The following is a 13,623-nucleotide window of genomic DNA, read 5'->3' as shown; positions in this document are numbered from 1 at the left end:
AACCCTGAGTCAGTGACGTAGTCGACTGAACCACCCAGGTGTCCCAACTGTGTTAGTTCTTCTTAAGCAGATTGTTAATCATCGTCTGTCTTAAGTATGGTTTTCCTATAGTTTGTTTATGTCGATGGCTCTTAACTAAGTTATAACATGTTTCCAAAAAGCAAATGGATTTGGAACTCTTTCTCCTTATGTTTATATTAGGCTTTATTTTAAAGGCAAGTGAGACTGCTTTGAATAAAACAACTCCAAGCTTCCAAGAAACAGTTGAGAAGGCAGAGACAAGCAGAAATACCCCTTCACTAACACTCACACGGTTGCCATGGACCTGCATAAGCAGTGGGAGAACACAGAGGCTAACTGGCACAAGGAAAAGATGGAATTACTGGACCAGTTTGACAACGAAAGGAAGGAATGGGAGAGTCAATGGAAAATCATGCAGAAGAAGATAGAAGAGGTACAAATTGATTTGTTTTGAATACATTGAAACTGAAAGCTCAGAATGAAAATTCTGTTTGAGATTCTGTTGTACTGGAAACTATTTCTGTTTTCCTTATTCTACCTAAGAGATACACATCGAGTCTCAATGACATTTACTAGACCAAAAATAGCAGAACCTTATCCAGTGGTATTGAAGAGACTAGGTGTTTTTTTTTTTTTTAATATAACCCTGAATGAAAATTAAGAACTTAAATGTCACTCTAAAGTGTAGCAATTTATTATTTTCTGACTAAAGTGACTTGGTATCAAAAATGAGCTGTTTAAAAAAAATGAGTTTTGGTTATTGTTTTTGTTTTTGCATGAATTTTCAAGCACAAGGCCCAGGAGGAAAATGTAAGAAAAATGTAATTGGTAGAACATATATTAGCAAAATTACAATTGGGCTTTAAAATACAGATCTTTCCTGAAATGATTTATGAATCATGTCTACTAAAGGAAATTACATATTAGATAATTCAGTGTAATGGAGAGGAGTGTCGTATATCAAAATGGCGGTGGACATATTTATTCTGGCAGAATGTGCCACATTTATTGGCACATTTGTTAAGAAAAGGGTTATGAAAAACAACATGTCATGACTCTGACACAAATAGTCATTTTATCCCCATTAACCATCCCTCCCTGTTGGCCCAGGAATACTTCCTTCAAGTATTTACATTGATGTATTTTTGAGCTGATTTCAACTGAAAATTATTTCTACTTATCTTGCTTTCTTCTAGTGCCATCCATGTTGTCATGTGGTTTGTGCACGTTGCCAAAGTGATACTTTTAACAGACTCCTTGGCCTATATTCACAGGCTATCAAAGCTGGTGCTTTATGTGTTTATAGTATAAATATTTTTCTTATTAACAACCGTGTAATTGCTTGTGAATAAAATATGAATCAGCACACTACGAGGAAAAATTAAAAAGAGTAACTATTCAACTCTTCCTGTAACAGAGCTGAGAAGGCAGACATGTAGTGTGCTCATACCTCTGTAGTTTGGAAAGGATGTTTTGCTTATTCTCTTAACTCCTCTTTATCCAAAGACTAAGGGTGGATGAAAACAAGGAGATGTCTAAGTCAAATCAGAATCCAAAACTCCAAACAGAAACCTGAAGTCATGGGTCATTGTTTCCCAAAGGTTTGGAAGACCAGATAATTCTAGCATCTAAGCAAAAAAATAAAAAATAAAAAAATTAAGGAGTCAGGATTAGTCTAGCCAATTGTTTAAGCAATAGAGCTAAAATAATCTGCCGTCTGGTGAGATATTGTATTGTTGTATTGTCAAATAATTATTCTCACAACTCCAAAGATTCTATCTATGGTAAATATTAGCCTTTTTGATGAGCAGTCATTAAATGTGTTTTAAACATAGGATGATAGTTTGTAGAAATACTGTTCTTTCTGCATCAAGGAGATAGAAGGCTGTAATATTTTTTCTTCATCTTGGATAGTAGCCATGGTGCTATTTGTGTCTTGCCTGAAATATACAGCCCCACTACTGGGAGTATGTTTGCATAATGTGTTTCCCCGGAATATCCATAGATAATGTTCTTTCATACCTGAATAATAGCATTATACTCCCTTTATCATACTAATACATATTTCTTTTCCACTACCAGCTTTGTAGCCCATAAGAATGTACCTTTAATATATCTGTCTTACAGCCTACAAACGAGGGTAGAAAAATTTGAGGAAAACAGGAAGAAAGTATCCTCACATGTCAGAGAATCCAGAATTTTTTTAAACTAAAATTAAACATCAACATTTGAAAAAAATTATAACATTCCGTGAGCATAATAGACTGTATTTGTTTAACATATATCACTAAGTTGTGCATATTAAGTCAGACACAAGTTATTAATCCATGTACTAGAGAATTGTGGGTTCCCAAATGTGCACATGTGATTTGGTTACAAGAGATATCTTCCAGTGGGAGGATCCAGTGTTGAGTGTTAAGACAGATGCTAATGGCTCTTTGCTCAGCCACTATCCACAATCATTGCACTGCTATTGCAAAACCCAGACGTACATGTTATTGCAAAACCCAGATGTATTTGGAAACCTGGAGTAATCCAGATAGAAACCCTAAATAGAGGTCTTGGTTTCTGGAATTCTTTCTTTTTTTTTTTTTTTAATCACATTGCAGTCTTTTCTGCTTGTCACCTTTGTTCAAATGATCAGAGAACCATAAACAAATGCTGAGTATGAAGTAACACAGATTTTCTTGTACAAAATAACTTTGTTTTCTATCAATAACGTATTATTTGCTTATCTGTACCTCATTTAAATCCTAAGAGAATTTAAGATGGTATATAAAATTTTACATAAGGTAAAGTATTTCAGAACAAAACAGAACAAAAAGATGAGTTGAAGACAGGAGGAAGGATCTCATGTGAATTACATGCAGCAAGTCTATCTTTGTAGTAACATAAAAATTAGAAGTTGCATGTTTCTCAGTATTCAGAAGACAAAGGCAAACCTGTTTCCCAGGAATAGTACCTTTGTCCTTGATTTTGAAAGTAAGGCAATTTTGTTTTTACCCATAGCTCCTTAAAAAGCAGACAGTGTCACCATAAGCATCCTTAGATTTAACATAAAGTTTTGAGGGTTGCTTTGTATCAGATCTCTCAAGGTCAGCCCAAATCATAATGCCCACAAGAGCTCAGAACAAGTAATTTTATGAGGACAAAAATGATTGCTCCATGGCTATAATTTGATGCGATCTTGAGATCATCCAATGATAGATGTGTATCTATGGAAATATATGTACTGAATAGACTTCAGCCACCAACTCAGCATAGTGCTTCTCTCTGAGGTGTGAGTAAATATTGAACAGCAGTATTGTCCTCCTTGAATAGATATAGGTTGTGGCCATAAAATGTAGTCATTTGCTTAAATAGTTATCCGAAAAACTCCTTTGAAATTTGCCAAGCTTTCCCACAGCTCAAGCCTAAAAAGGAAGGCCACTTACTTCCTATATTTAGGGGTGAGTTGTGTGAGTGCCTGCAGGTTAAACTAAACTCTCATCAAGAGATAATTTAGGATCCACTTTAACATAGACTAATAAAAGATGGAAGCCTTAGAATTCTCATATCACAAAGGACAGGTCACATGTGTTTTAATCAGGAGAAGAAATCTTTTTATTTTTTTAAGATTTTATTTATTGATTTAACAAAGACACAGCAAGAGAAGGAACATAAGCAAGGGGAGTGGGAAAGGGAGAAGCGGGTTTCCCGCAGAGTAGGGAACCCGATGCAGGGCTTAATCCTAGGACCCTGGGATCATGACCTGAGTTGAAGTCAGATGCTTACTGAGAGCCACCCAGGTACCCGAGAAAGCTTTTTTGGGGGAGAAAAAAAATCTCTTCTTAAAAAAAAAAATCTCATTGGTACCTAGCAATACCTTAGTAACACCAACATATCTTCCAATGGAAACATCCTTCAGCTGCACAATGTCCACTTGGGGAGTGGAATGAACTGGAACATTACATGATATTGTCAATTGTTTAGACACTTTGCCATTGGCATGCAAGTAGAATCATATATTTTTAAAACATCACTTTAGTATCAGTTAAACCAGATTTTATTTATTTATTTGACAGAGAAAGAGAGATATAGTGAGAGAGGGAACAGAATCAGGGTGAGTGGGAGAGAGAGAAGCAGGCTTCCTGCCAAGCAGGGAGCCCGAAGCAAGACTCAATCCCAAGATCCCGGGATCAAAACATGAGCTGAAGGCAGACGCTTAACGACTGAGCCACCCAAGTACCCCTGACTGATCAGATTTTAGAAGCACTACTCAGAAGCATGAGCATTAATACCCAGGGTAGTTAGTATATCATGATATGGCAAAGAGAACTCAAAATAGTGTACTTGGTATGAAAAATATTGACCAAGTAAATTAGGAGGAGAAAAAAGCTTTATCTTTGTTTTCTTTGCAGCTTTGCCATGAAGTAAAGCTTCGGAGGAAAATCAACATGAATGAACGTGCTAAGATCATCAGTCACAATCATGAGAAAGCAATTCGAGATAAAGTGCTGGAATCTCCAAATGACCCCAGTTCAGGGCGATGTGAATTTACAGGGATAAATCACAGGGATGGTCTGGAAAAAGAAAATAACACAGAGCAGAACTTACTCTGTGAGGGAAATCAAATGTGTAAGGAACAAAAAGCAACAAAAAAATCACAAGTAGGGTTTATGGATCCTTTGGCCACAGAGAACCAAAAAGATTGTGAGGCCTGCCCTGGTCCGAGGACTTGGAGGGAAGAGAGCAGGAGGTGTTCTGGGGCCCTCAACTTGGTAAGTAAGACTGTGATTGGCCTAGAACTGTTCCTAAAGAAATATTTACATTTCAAAGCGCTAACGTGCTGTTGCTTGTCTGTGTAAAGGCTCTTGAAGAACTTGCCAAAGTTAGTGAAGAGTTATGCAGCTTTCAAGAGGAAATCCGAAAGCGGTCCAACCATAGAAGGTGGGCTGATACATCTATGATTATTTTCTATGAGAAAATCAAGACAAATATTGTTTTCAGTGAATGAATCCAAAGTGCCTCCTCTTCATACTTGGTTCGTGTGAATTAACCATGAATTATTAAAGGGTTATCTTAGATAGGAGATAAAAACTTTAATTGAATATTTCTCTGCTTACTAATTCTTAAACCAAATCTTCTCATTGTCTCCATAATTTGACTGTGAGGAATACTGCACTCTTTTGGTGTTAGGTTAAGGGACACTTTCCAGAATAATGTAACAAGTATCTTCTTGTGTAGTTCTTTCTCATCTTGAGTGTTAACTGGTGGACGAGTACACAGCGGGGCTAATCCAATTTAAAATATCTTCAGATTTAACGATGTGGAGTTTTAATTATATAATGATGTTCTAGTGGAGTATATAATACTTAAGTCATTTATTTCTCTACATTTACTATGTATATAATGGAAGCATACATAATTCAGAACAACCTATTTTAAGTATGCATACATATACAATGAGAGTAAATGGTGCTATTTCAGTTTAGAAGCACCTATATAATTATAAAAGTAAGTTTTCACCAAATTAAAAAAATAAGTTGGAATTGTCTACAAGGTAAGTAAAGATGGATTGTTCTAGGATCAACATTTATCTCCTAGTGAAGGAGTGTGTTCCTCTTAGAAACAGCAGCAGTGTTCCTCTTAGCTCTTAGGAATACCCTTAGTTCTCTTTAGCTCTTAGGAAGCTCAGAAAGAATTTCTGTATTGACTTACAATAGATTTTTTTATTCAGCCATATTTTATACATAATTTTGCCCTCTACCTGGCCATTTTGTTTTTGCCTACCATTCTCCATTACTGAGTATTTATCTGCACTTTACTGTATTCTATCCTGTAACATTTTACAAGCTGAAGAGATATATGATTTACATTTATCAGTATGATCAATTTAACTTGTGAATTTATCTTGTTGCTTTATTTAGGTTTTTTGTTTTGATTGAACTTAGAAAAGACTCACTTGCCAATTTTCTTTTACAAACCACAACTGGTATAAAGTTCTCCTTGTGACTCCATACACTTCAGAAGGATAGTTCAAATATTGTATTTGAATTAGTATGTAATACTAATTCATTACATTTACATTACAATTTAGCCTAATATTTCTTTCCTCCTTTCCACTCTGCTTTATGATCCAGCTATACCAAAGTACTCTCTTGTCCTTGAAGAGTCACCTATTTTTACTGTAGCTCACTTTGCCTATTTATTCCTTTTGGGGGTCCTTTTATTCACCCCCAAAATTCTTTTTTTTTTTTAATTTTAAAGCAAAAATTTTTAATGTTTATGGAAGCTACATGTTTGTCTTGAATTAAATTGGGGGAATCTTCTCTGTTCTACTCACTGAGACTCAGGCTCGAAAACACATCTCAGTCTAACATGGGCTTCCATGATCAGGTCAGCAGAAGAAATGGGGGTGGGGAACTCTGGAAGGTCTTACACCAGCAATTTAATAATCTAGCTTGGAAATGACCCACATCATTCATGCTCTCTGGTCTCATAGTTTCACCTCTATAACTGGGAGCCTGGAAATTTAGTTGCCCATGTTCCCAAATGGAAGAGATAACTGGATTTCAATGGGTAGCGGTAATAAGTAACACATTCTGTTAATATGTTCATCAAATACTTTGTTTACTCTCCTATACACATAAGAACGATATGCACTCCTCTCCGAGGATCACACCCTAAAAGTCCCAATTAGACATGACATTGAGAACTATTCCTTCAGTGTACTTTTTGCTGAGGCATTTTTTCCCCAACCAACAGAATTGACTATTCGGAGGTTTTTTTGTTTTGTTTTGTTTTGTTTTTGAATTTCTTTTCAGCGTAACAGTATTCATTGTTTTTGCACCACACCCAGTGCTCCATGCAATACGTGCCCTCCCTAATACCCACCACCTTGTTCCCCCAACCTCCCACCCCCTGTCCCTTCTTACTTTTGTTTCAAACCCAAATGACACCTTCCACTTGGTATTACTCATGTTTTACTGAGCTTGTATTCAGATTTCTGCCACACTGCTTAGTTTAGAATGTCATTTCAAATCCAAGAGAAGGAAGTTGAACTCACATGACATAATGGCTAGGCATTGAGTAGGCAGAGCAGAGATGAGAAAATGGTAGAAGGGAACCTGTAGAAATGGGAAGACCAGTGGCAGATACCCCAAAGATTCCATAGTCTAGTCTGAGTGTAAGAGACAGTTTGGGAATATAATGGAAAGATAGCTTGGGTCAGAGCATGTAGAACATGAATGTTAGATTGGGAGGTGGGCTTTATCCTTCAGGAAAAAGGACTTGGAGGTTCTGACTAGAGAATTTATATGAAAATGTTGTTTGAGGAAGTTGGGAGTCCTTTTCTTATTGCAGAAATTCATTGCTTAAGCCATGGTTTCTTTTGAGAACTCATCCTAAATAAAATTATCACTAATATATCATGTTTTATAATTGTTTAGGATGAAGTCAGATTCGTTTCTTCAGGAAATGCCAAATGTAATTAATATGCCTCACAGAGACCACATGGTCAATGATGGCCAGGGCATTCTTCCCCTCAATTTAGAAAAAGAAAAGCAGAAAAATAGGAAGAACCTAAGTACCAATGTGCTCCAAAGCAATTCTCTGAAGACATGTGAACTTGATACAATTGATCTGCAAAGAAATGAAATTCCACCACTTCCTCCTCCAAGAAGTACATCTCGAAATTTTCCCAGCTCCTATTCCGAAAAAGCTCATGAAAGTTTGAAGGAAAGTTTAGATCATTGCAGCCACGTGGCCCAAGAGGGTCAAGATGAAAGGAACTGCAGTTCTCATTTCCTTTTGAGGCACAATGAGATGCCTATCCTGTGTCTAAATGAGGGCAAGACTTTGAAAGATGGTATCATGTCTCCTTCTTTGGCCCCCAAAGCCAAAATAGGTAACAAGCCTTCATGTAATGAAAATGTTGGACTTAGCATGTGGTCGTATGACCCTGGGATCAGTGCAAAAAATAGTCCCTCTCCATTGTGGTTTCAGAAAACCTGCTTGACTCCCAATAAGCTAAAGTGTGAAAAGATGGTTCCAGATCAACCTACTAAAGCTCATCCTGATCTGCATATAAGCAGTGACTATAGCTCCTTGGTGACAGAGAGCAGCGGCCCACTTAAAAGTTTCAGTTGTGGCTTTAAGAGGACAACTAGGAATGAAAAACTGGCAGCAAAGACTGATGAATTTAACAGAATCGTATTTAGAACAGATAGAAATTGTCGGGCAATACAGCAAAATCAAAGCTACTCAGAATCATCTGAAGATCTTAAGTCCTGTGATACCTTAATTACTCATACAGGTAACATCTCAGAAAATGACAATGTGTCTGATATTCTGAAAACCAGTGTCCACGTGCCTGTGCCCAGAGAAAATGTGCCTGACAATCCTACCACAATATCCACAACAGGCCTCGTTAAACCAACGCAGGAACACATGAGCACCAGCAGTTACCGCAATATGCTCCAAGAGCATGACTGGAGACCCAGTAATTTGTCTGGTCGGCCAAGATCAGCTGATCCTAGGTCAAATTATGGTGTTGTGGAAAAGCTGCTGAAAACCTATGAGACATCCACAGGATCTGCAGTGCAAAATTCTAAATGCATCCAGGGTAACTGGACCAGATGTAATGCTGATGTCAGCAGTGGGCCCACGTTAAGTCAGCATTTAGAAATACTTCAGTTAGAACAAGAGCTTCAGCAAAAGCCAACTATGTGTGGAGCACAGCAAGTGAAGCAAGGAGTAGACTGGAGAAAGATAACAGAGGTGAGAAAGCAATTAACGTGCGTTGGGAGGACTGTGTCTACATGCAGCAGTGACTCAGAGTTCAGTCAATGGCCCATAGAATGTAGGCACATGGTTTGGCACCTTCTTAATTTCTTGATCCTTTATTTGTGAATAAGTGTAAATTTTAGGATTGTTAACACGAACCTCTTAAAATACGATTTTTAAGACTGCGAATAGTACCTTATAACTTCTTTAAAATTTTGAAATGGGACAACATAAATAAAATAAGTAGAACCAAGAACCTCAAGAAGATCCAATGTTTGCTGTTTCTTTCTTGAAAAACCATTCCAAATGTGCATTTATTGGTTTATAGAATTTTATTCTTTTAGTGTTTATATTTTTAAAAGAGTATTGGAAATATTTTAAAAATAATTTCTTGCACTTTTCAGTTGTTGGCTATGATTGGTTCAGTCATTCCCAACATTTGATTCATGTTTTTTCTCAAGGGATTAGTCACATGGATGTGACTATGGGTCTAACACATTGTAAAATAATGCTTTATAAAGTTCTCTTTTTTGTGTGTGGAGCAGAAAGGTGGTACATGGAAATAAAATATTATAGCTTAAAATTTTTTAAGGTCATTCTTATTGGTGTAAATTCCTAACATGAAAGTTGTTCCCTCCCAAAAAAGTATTTAAATAAACTGTTATTCTTTTTTTGTTCCAGTCTGTTTGCAAAAGGATATAGTTTTCCTTAGCTATAGGAGGAAAAGATAGTTGAAGAGATTGGTATTTATAACAAAGAGCTATCCAACAATCCCTTTTTATGCATAATTTACAAAAACTTACATGGTGACAGGTTGTTATAATTAGCTAATATTTCAAAAAATCATACTTTTGCAAAATTCAGTGTGTATGCAATATAGTTTTAAGCTATGCAGGTTGCCTTCTTCTGGTGTAAAATAAATTATTTTTATGTGGCTTTCAACCTCATAAAAATACCAGTTTTTATCCATTTTACCAGAAACCTTGCCTATTTGTACAAGGTACAAGTAATTACCCTGGTTTTGTATTTCTCCATTTTTTAGTTGAGTCCATAAATACCTGGGAGGCCTGTAAGCTTCAGATGGCAAATGGAAACACGTATAAGATACCGGCTAAATACTCATCAGCTACATTTTTGCATTGGTTGCAGGGGTCCTCTACCATAGATTCTTAAGTGTAGTTTTGCATCCCCTCCCCAACCTGTGGGAGCAAATCTAAAAAAAATAAGATTCCAAAGACAGAAAAAGAAATTTCAGGTTATTGTCATAGAAATAGAGGCCATCCTCACTACCCGTCTCAGATGAAAGAGCACAGGGTTTGTTGGGAAAGTCAATAATAATACTGGTATAAAATGTGTAGTGGAAACGTTTTTGTTTTTTTTTTTTTTAACTACAAGGGTCTAAGAATGTTTTTCTTCCATTAAAATAGAAAAGAAAGAAGAAATGAAAGAAAAGGGAGGGACAGTAAGGAAAAGGCTTTAAGTCATCCAATAATGCCCAATATAGATAATGATTCTGTATTAGCAATGAAGTTATATTTTGAAATATTTTAGTGACAATTTTGAAACTTTTGAGGAGTAGTAATAGTGGTTCTTGGTGGGGAAAAAAAGCATCAGATAAATCAGTGATCTGTGTGCCTTTTGCTTATGACCTCTGAAAGTGCCAATAACTTGACATAAATGAGCACAGTTTCTCTTATAAAATATTATCTTTTTGTTTTTTAATAACACTAAACGATCCTAATGTCCCACTAATAAACACATATAGTTCCATCTTCAAAGTTATCTAACACAAATTTTTGAATCCTGAACTCATAATTAGTCGTAAAAAGAGATCAATTGTATTAAAATGTGGCAGTGTGAAAAGATCTACAAGATTATCAAATACCATATTCCTCATTAAAAGTGAGATGCTTTTGATTCAAGACCACAAATATTAAGCAATCACCTTCTTCAGATATCCGTGCTATTACTTGCTTCTAAATAGGTTAGTCCATCACTCCTGAAGTTGGGATCCATAATATATATTAAGCAATTAATATATTAATATATTAATATATTATCAATTGTTGGTGCTTGTATAGTGAGATGGATGTCTTCCTTTGTCTCTTAGGAATCCATGGCAGTGAAATCTTCGCATGGAAAAGGATTTTCCCGACCAGCTAGACCCGCAAATCGCCGTCTCCCTTCCAGATGGGCCTCAAGATCTCCATCAGCGCCCCCTGCCGTGCGGAGGACTGCCCCCAGCTATACCATTTCTTTGAGATCCGCAGCATCAATGGTCTGAGTCTCTGGCCTGGATTGCTAGATGACAAAAGTCCTAATTGCCAAACAGAGCATTCCGAGTGTTTACAGCCAATCCTGTCTCTTCTCTGTCTTTCAAGATCACTGGGACAAAGGATTTCAATCTTAACTTCCCATCAGTCTTCAGTGTTTTTAATCTATGGAATAATTATCTTCCTGTATTTTGATTTCTTAGATCAGAATTTTTTAATGCCATCCTCATTAATTTGCCAATATGATTTTGAGTTGAAACAATGTACTATATTGTATATTCGAACTTTCTTGCAAGTAGCAGAAAGCAAGGTTATGTGCATGGCCATGTGTTTGTAGATGCATGTGTTGCAATGAGAAGTATCCTAGTATGTATTTAGATAAGAAAAACATATGTGCTAGTGTTGACTTTGAAATTATAACCTGTATACCTATGTATCTTTCTGTTTATTTAAAATTTTTGAAAATATACAGTACTATTTATATTTTGTATACCTTTTAATAGGTATCCACTTAAGGCATTTGAGGTAAATATATTAACTGATCACTTTCTGGGCCCCAACTACATTGAAAAATAAGAATTATATACATTAATAACATTTGGTAGATTTCTATTAACTATTTCATAAATAGTTTCTTAACTGACATAAGGATGGGCTAATACCATTGATTTCCTTGTTTACTCTCTTAAATAAATAAAATTGTCACAGGTTTAATAGTTCAGGCTTCTAAAGCAAACATAAAATGTTCACAAAAATCTTTTGTATATCATTCGGTTGTCTATTATGGCTTTAACTGAGTACTTGATCCCCAGAGCCATTATTATGATACAGCCTTAGAAACAACAGGACTTAAAAATAATATTATTTTGTCAACTTCAGTAACAGATAATCCTTAAATAGGATATGAAAAGAAATTCAGTTATGTTGAATTCTAATTTTTTGTTAAATTGTATAGCTTTTAGTTAAGTTCCTTTATTTGAAGGCGTATTTAGAGGTAAGTCATTTCCTTTTCCTTTTTTTTAACTTATCCCCAAAATTAGTAGACAAAAACTAATTTGCTTTTTTAATTAACAAGAAATATTAAGAATGGTATTTGATTGAGAGCTGAATTATAATATATTTCTTACAGTTTCTACATAAAAAAAGCCTTAAACTAAACCTTGGCATCCATGAGTAGCATAAGAACAGAAATGTGTATTTTGGCCACAATTTGCATCCAGTGAACACATAAGATCTATATTGAGAACTAAAAGAAGTATGAATGTTGAAGTGCTTGGATTTTTATATGGAAGATCTTAGAAGTAACTTTGCTCTCCATTGTCTCTCTATAAAACCAACTTTGGTATTAGATATGAATTCTATTTAAGCTTTTCTTTATTACCAGAAAGGTTGAGAAAGTCTAGTGACATAAGTATTCAAAGACCTTCTTCTTATGATGTATTTTAACAATTAAGAGAAATTCATTGCATTATACATCATGATCTGAGGTAAAGTAAATAATTTCTAAATTCCAGACTGCCTTAAAAGGCTCAAGACTGTTTGTTGTGTGGTGATAGACAGATTCATGTTTTCCAATAAGGAGAGTTTATAGGAAGGAGTTGAGATGAATAAAATGTCTAGAGTATGAAGCTGGAGCAGATGATAAGTAAGGGCTAGAGACCCACTCTTTTCTGGAATAGTTTGAGGAGAATAGGTATAAACTCTTCTTTAAATGTTTGGTAGAATTTGCCTGTGAAACCATCTGGTCCTGGACTTGTGTTTGTTGGGAGTTTTCTGGTCACTGATTTAATTTCTTTGCTGGTAATTGGTCTGTTCAAATTTTCTAGTTCTTCCTGTTTCAATTTTGGTAGCTTATATGTTTCTAGGAATTTACCCTTCTTCTAGGTTGTCCAGTTTGTTGGAATATAGTTTTTCATAATATTCTCTTAAAATTGTTTCTATTTCTGTGGCATTTAGATTCACGCTCTTAATTCTCATTTCTTTCAGGAATATCCTTTTCCATAGGAAACCTATCAGAGAAAAGTAACCTAGACACCAAGTGATGTCACTTACATCATATGCTTTTCATCTAGAAGGGTGGGGAGGAAAGGGAAGTGGTGGTGTACAAGGATGGACCCATTAGGAAGGTGCTGCTGTGTTACATTGGAGAGATTGCCCAAGAATTGGGCAACATACCTGCTTCCCTCCATCACTGTATCCCAGGTAGTCTGATATGGATCTATGGTTCCTACCTCTAACTACAAGTCAAAATATTGAGGATCTCTTTTCAAAAATTAGATTCCTGATCTCATCCCATAATTACTAAAGCAGAATTTCCAGGGGTTACACAGGGGGATCTGGAGTCTTTAATAAAACAATAACAACAACAACAAAAAGAAAGCAAACATTTGATGATTAAAGAGATTTGGAAGCAGTGACTTTGATGGATGCCCAAACAGATGAGCACCATTGGGTAGTCCTGTTACTTCCCTGGGACTTGATTTTATTACCTGTAAAATAAAAGGGTTATATTATCAGGCATACAATTTTAAGTCACCTTTTCTATTACTATTTGAATGAAACA

General features: G+C 35.7%; 1 protein-coding gene across 5 annotated transcripts in view; it reads left to right on the top strand.

The window, feature by feature from the left end:
• The window catches only part of KIAA0408 (KIAA0408 ortholog), a 29,175-nt gene extending 17,679 nt beyond the window's left edge, over window positions 1–11,496 (top strand). For 3 of the 5 annotated variants that reach the window (XM_047733238.1, XM_047733239.1, XM_047733240.1), the window contains 5 exons: window positions 202–454; window positions 4,422–4,781; window positions 4,871–4,950; window positions 7,452–8,781; window positions 10,898–11,496. In XM_047733238.1, the coding sequence (XP_047589194.1) occupies window positions 320–454; window positions 4,422–4,781; window positions 4,871–4,950; window positions 7,452–8,781; window positions 10,898–11,071 (2,079 nt within the window). In that variant the 5' untranslated portion in view covers window positions 202–319 and the 3' untranslated portion in view covers window positions 11,072–11,496. The remainder of the gene's footprint in view (window positions 1–201; window positions 455–4,421; window positions 4,782–4,870; window positions 4,951–7,451; window positions 8,782–10,897) is intronic. The other 2 variants (XM_047733237.1, XM_047733241.1) reach the window with 1 other exon arrangement.
• Window positions 11,497–13,623: the final 2,127 nt, after the last annotated feature.

The sequence above is a fragment of the Lutra lutra genome, chromosome 6 (assembly GCF_902655055.1).
Source record: "Lutra lutra chromosome 6, mLutLut1.2, whole genome shotgun sequence".
In the NCBI taxonomy this organism is placed as follows: domain Eukaryota; kingdom Metazoa; phylum Chordata; class Mammalia; order Carnivora; family Mustelidae; genus Lutra; species Lutra lutra.
Note: the sequence above shows the minus strand (reverse complement) of the source record. Positions and strands in the feature narration are given on the sequence as shown.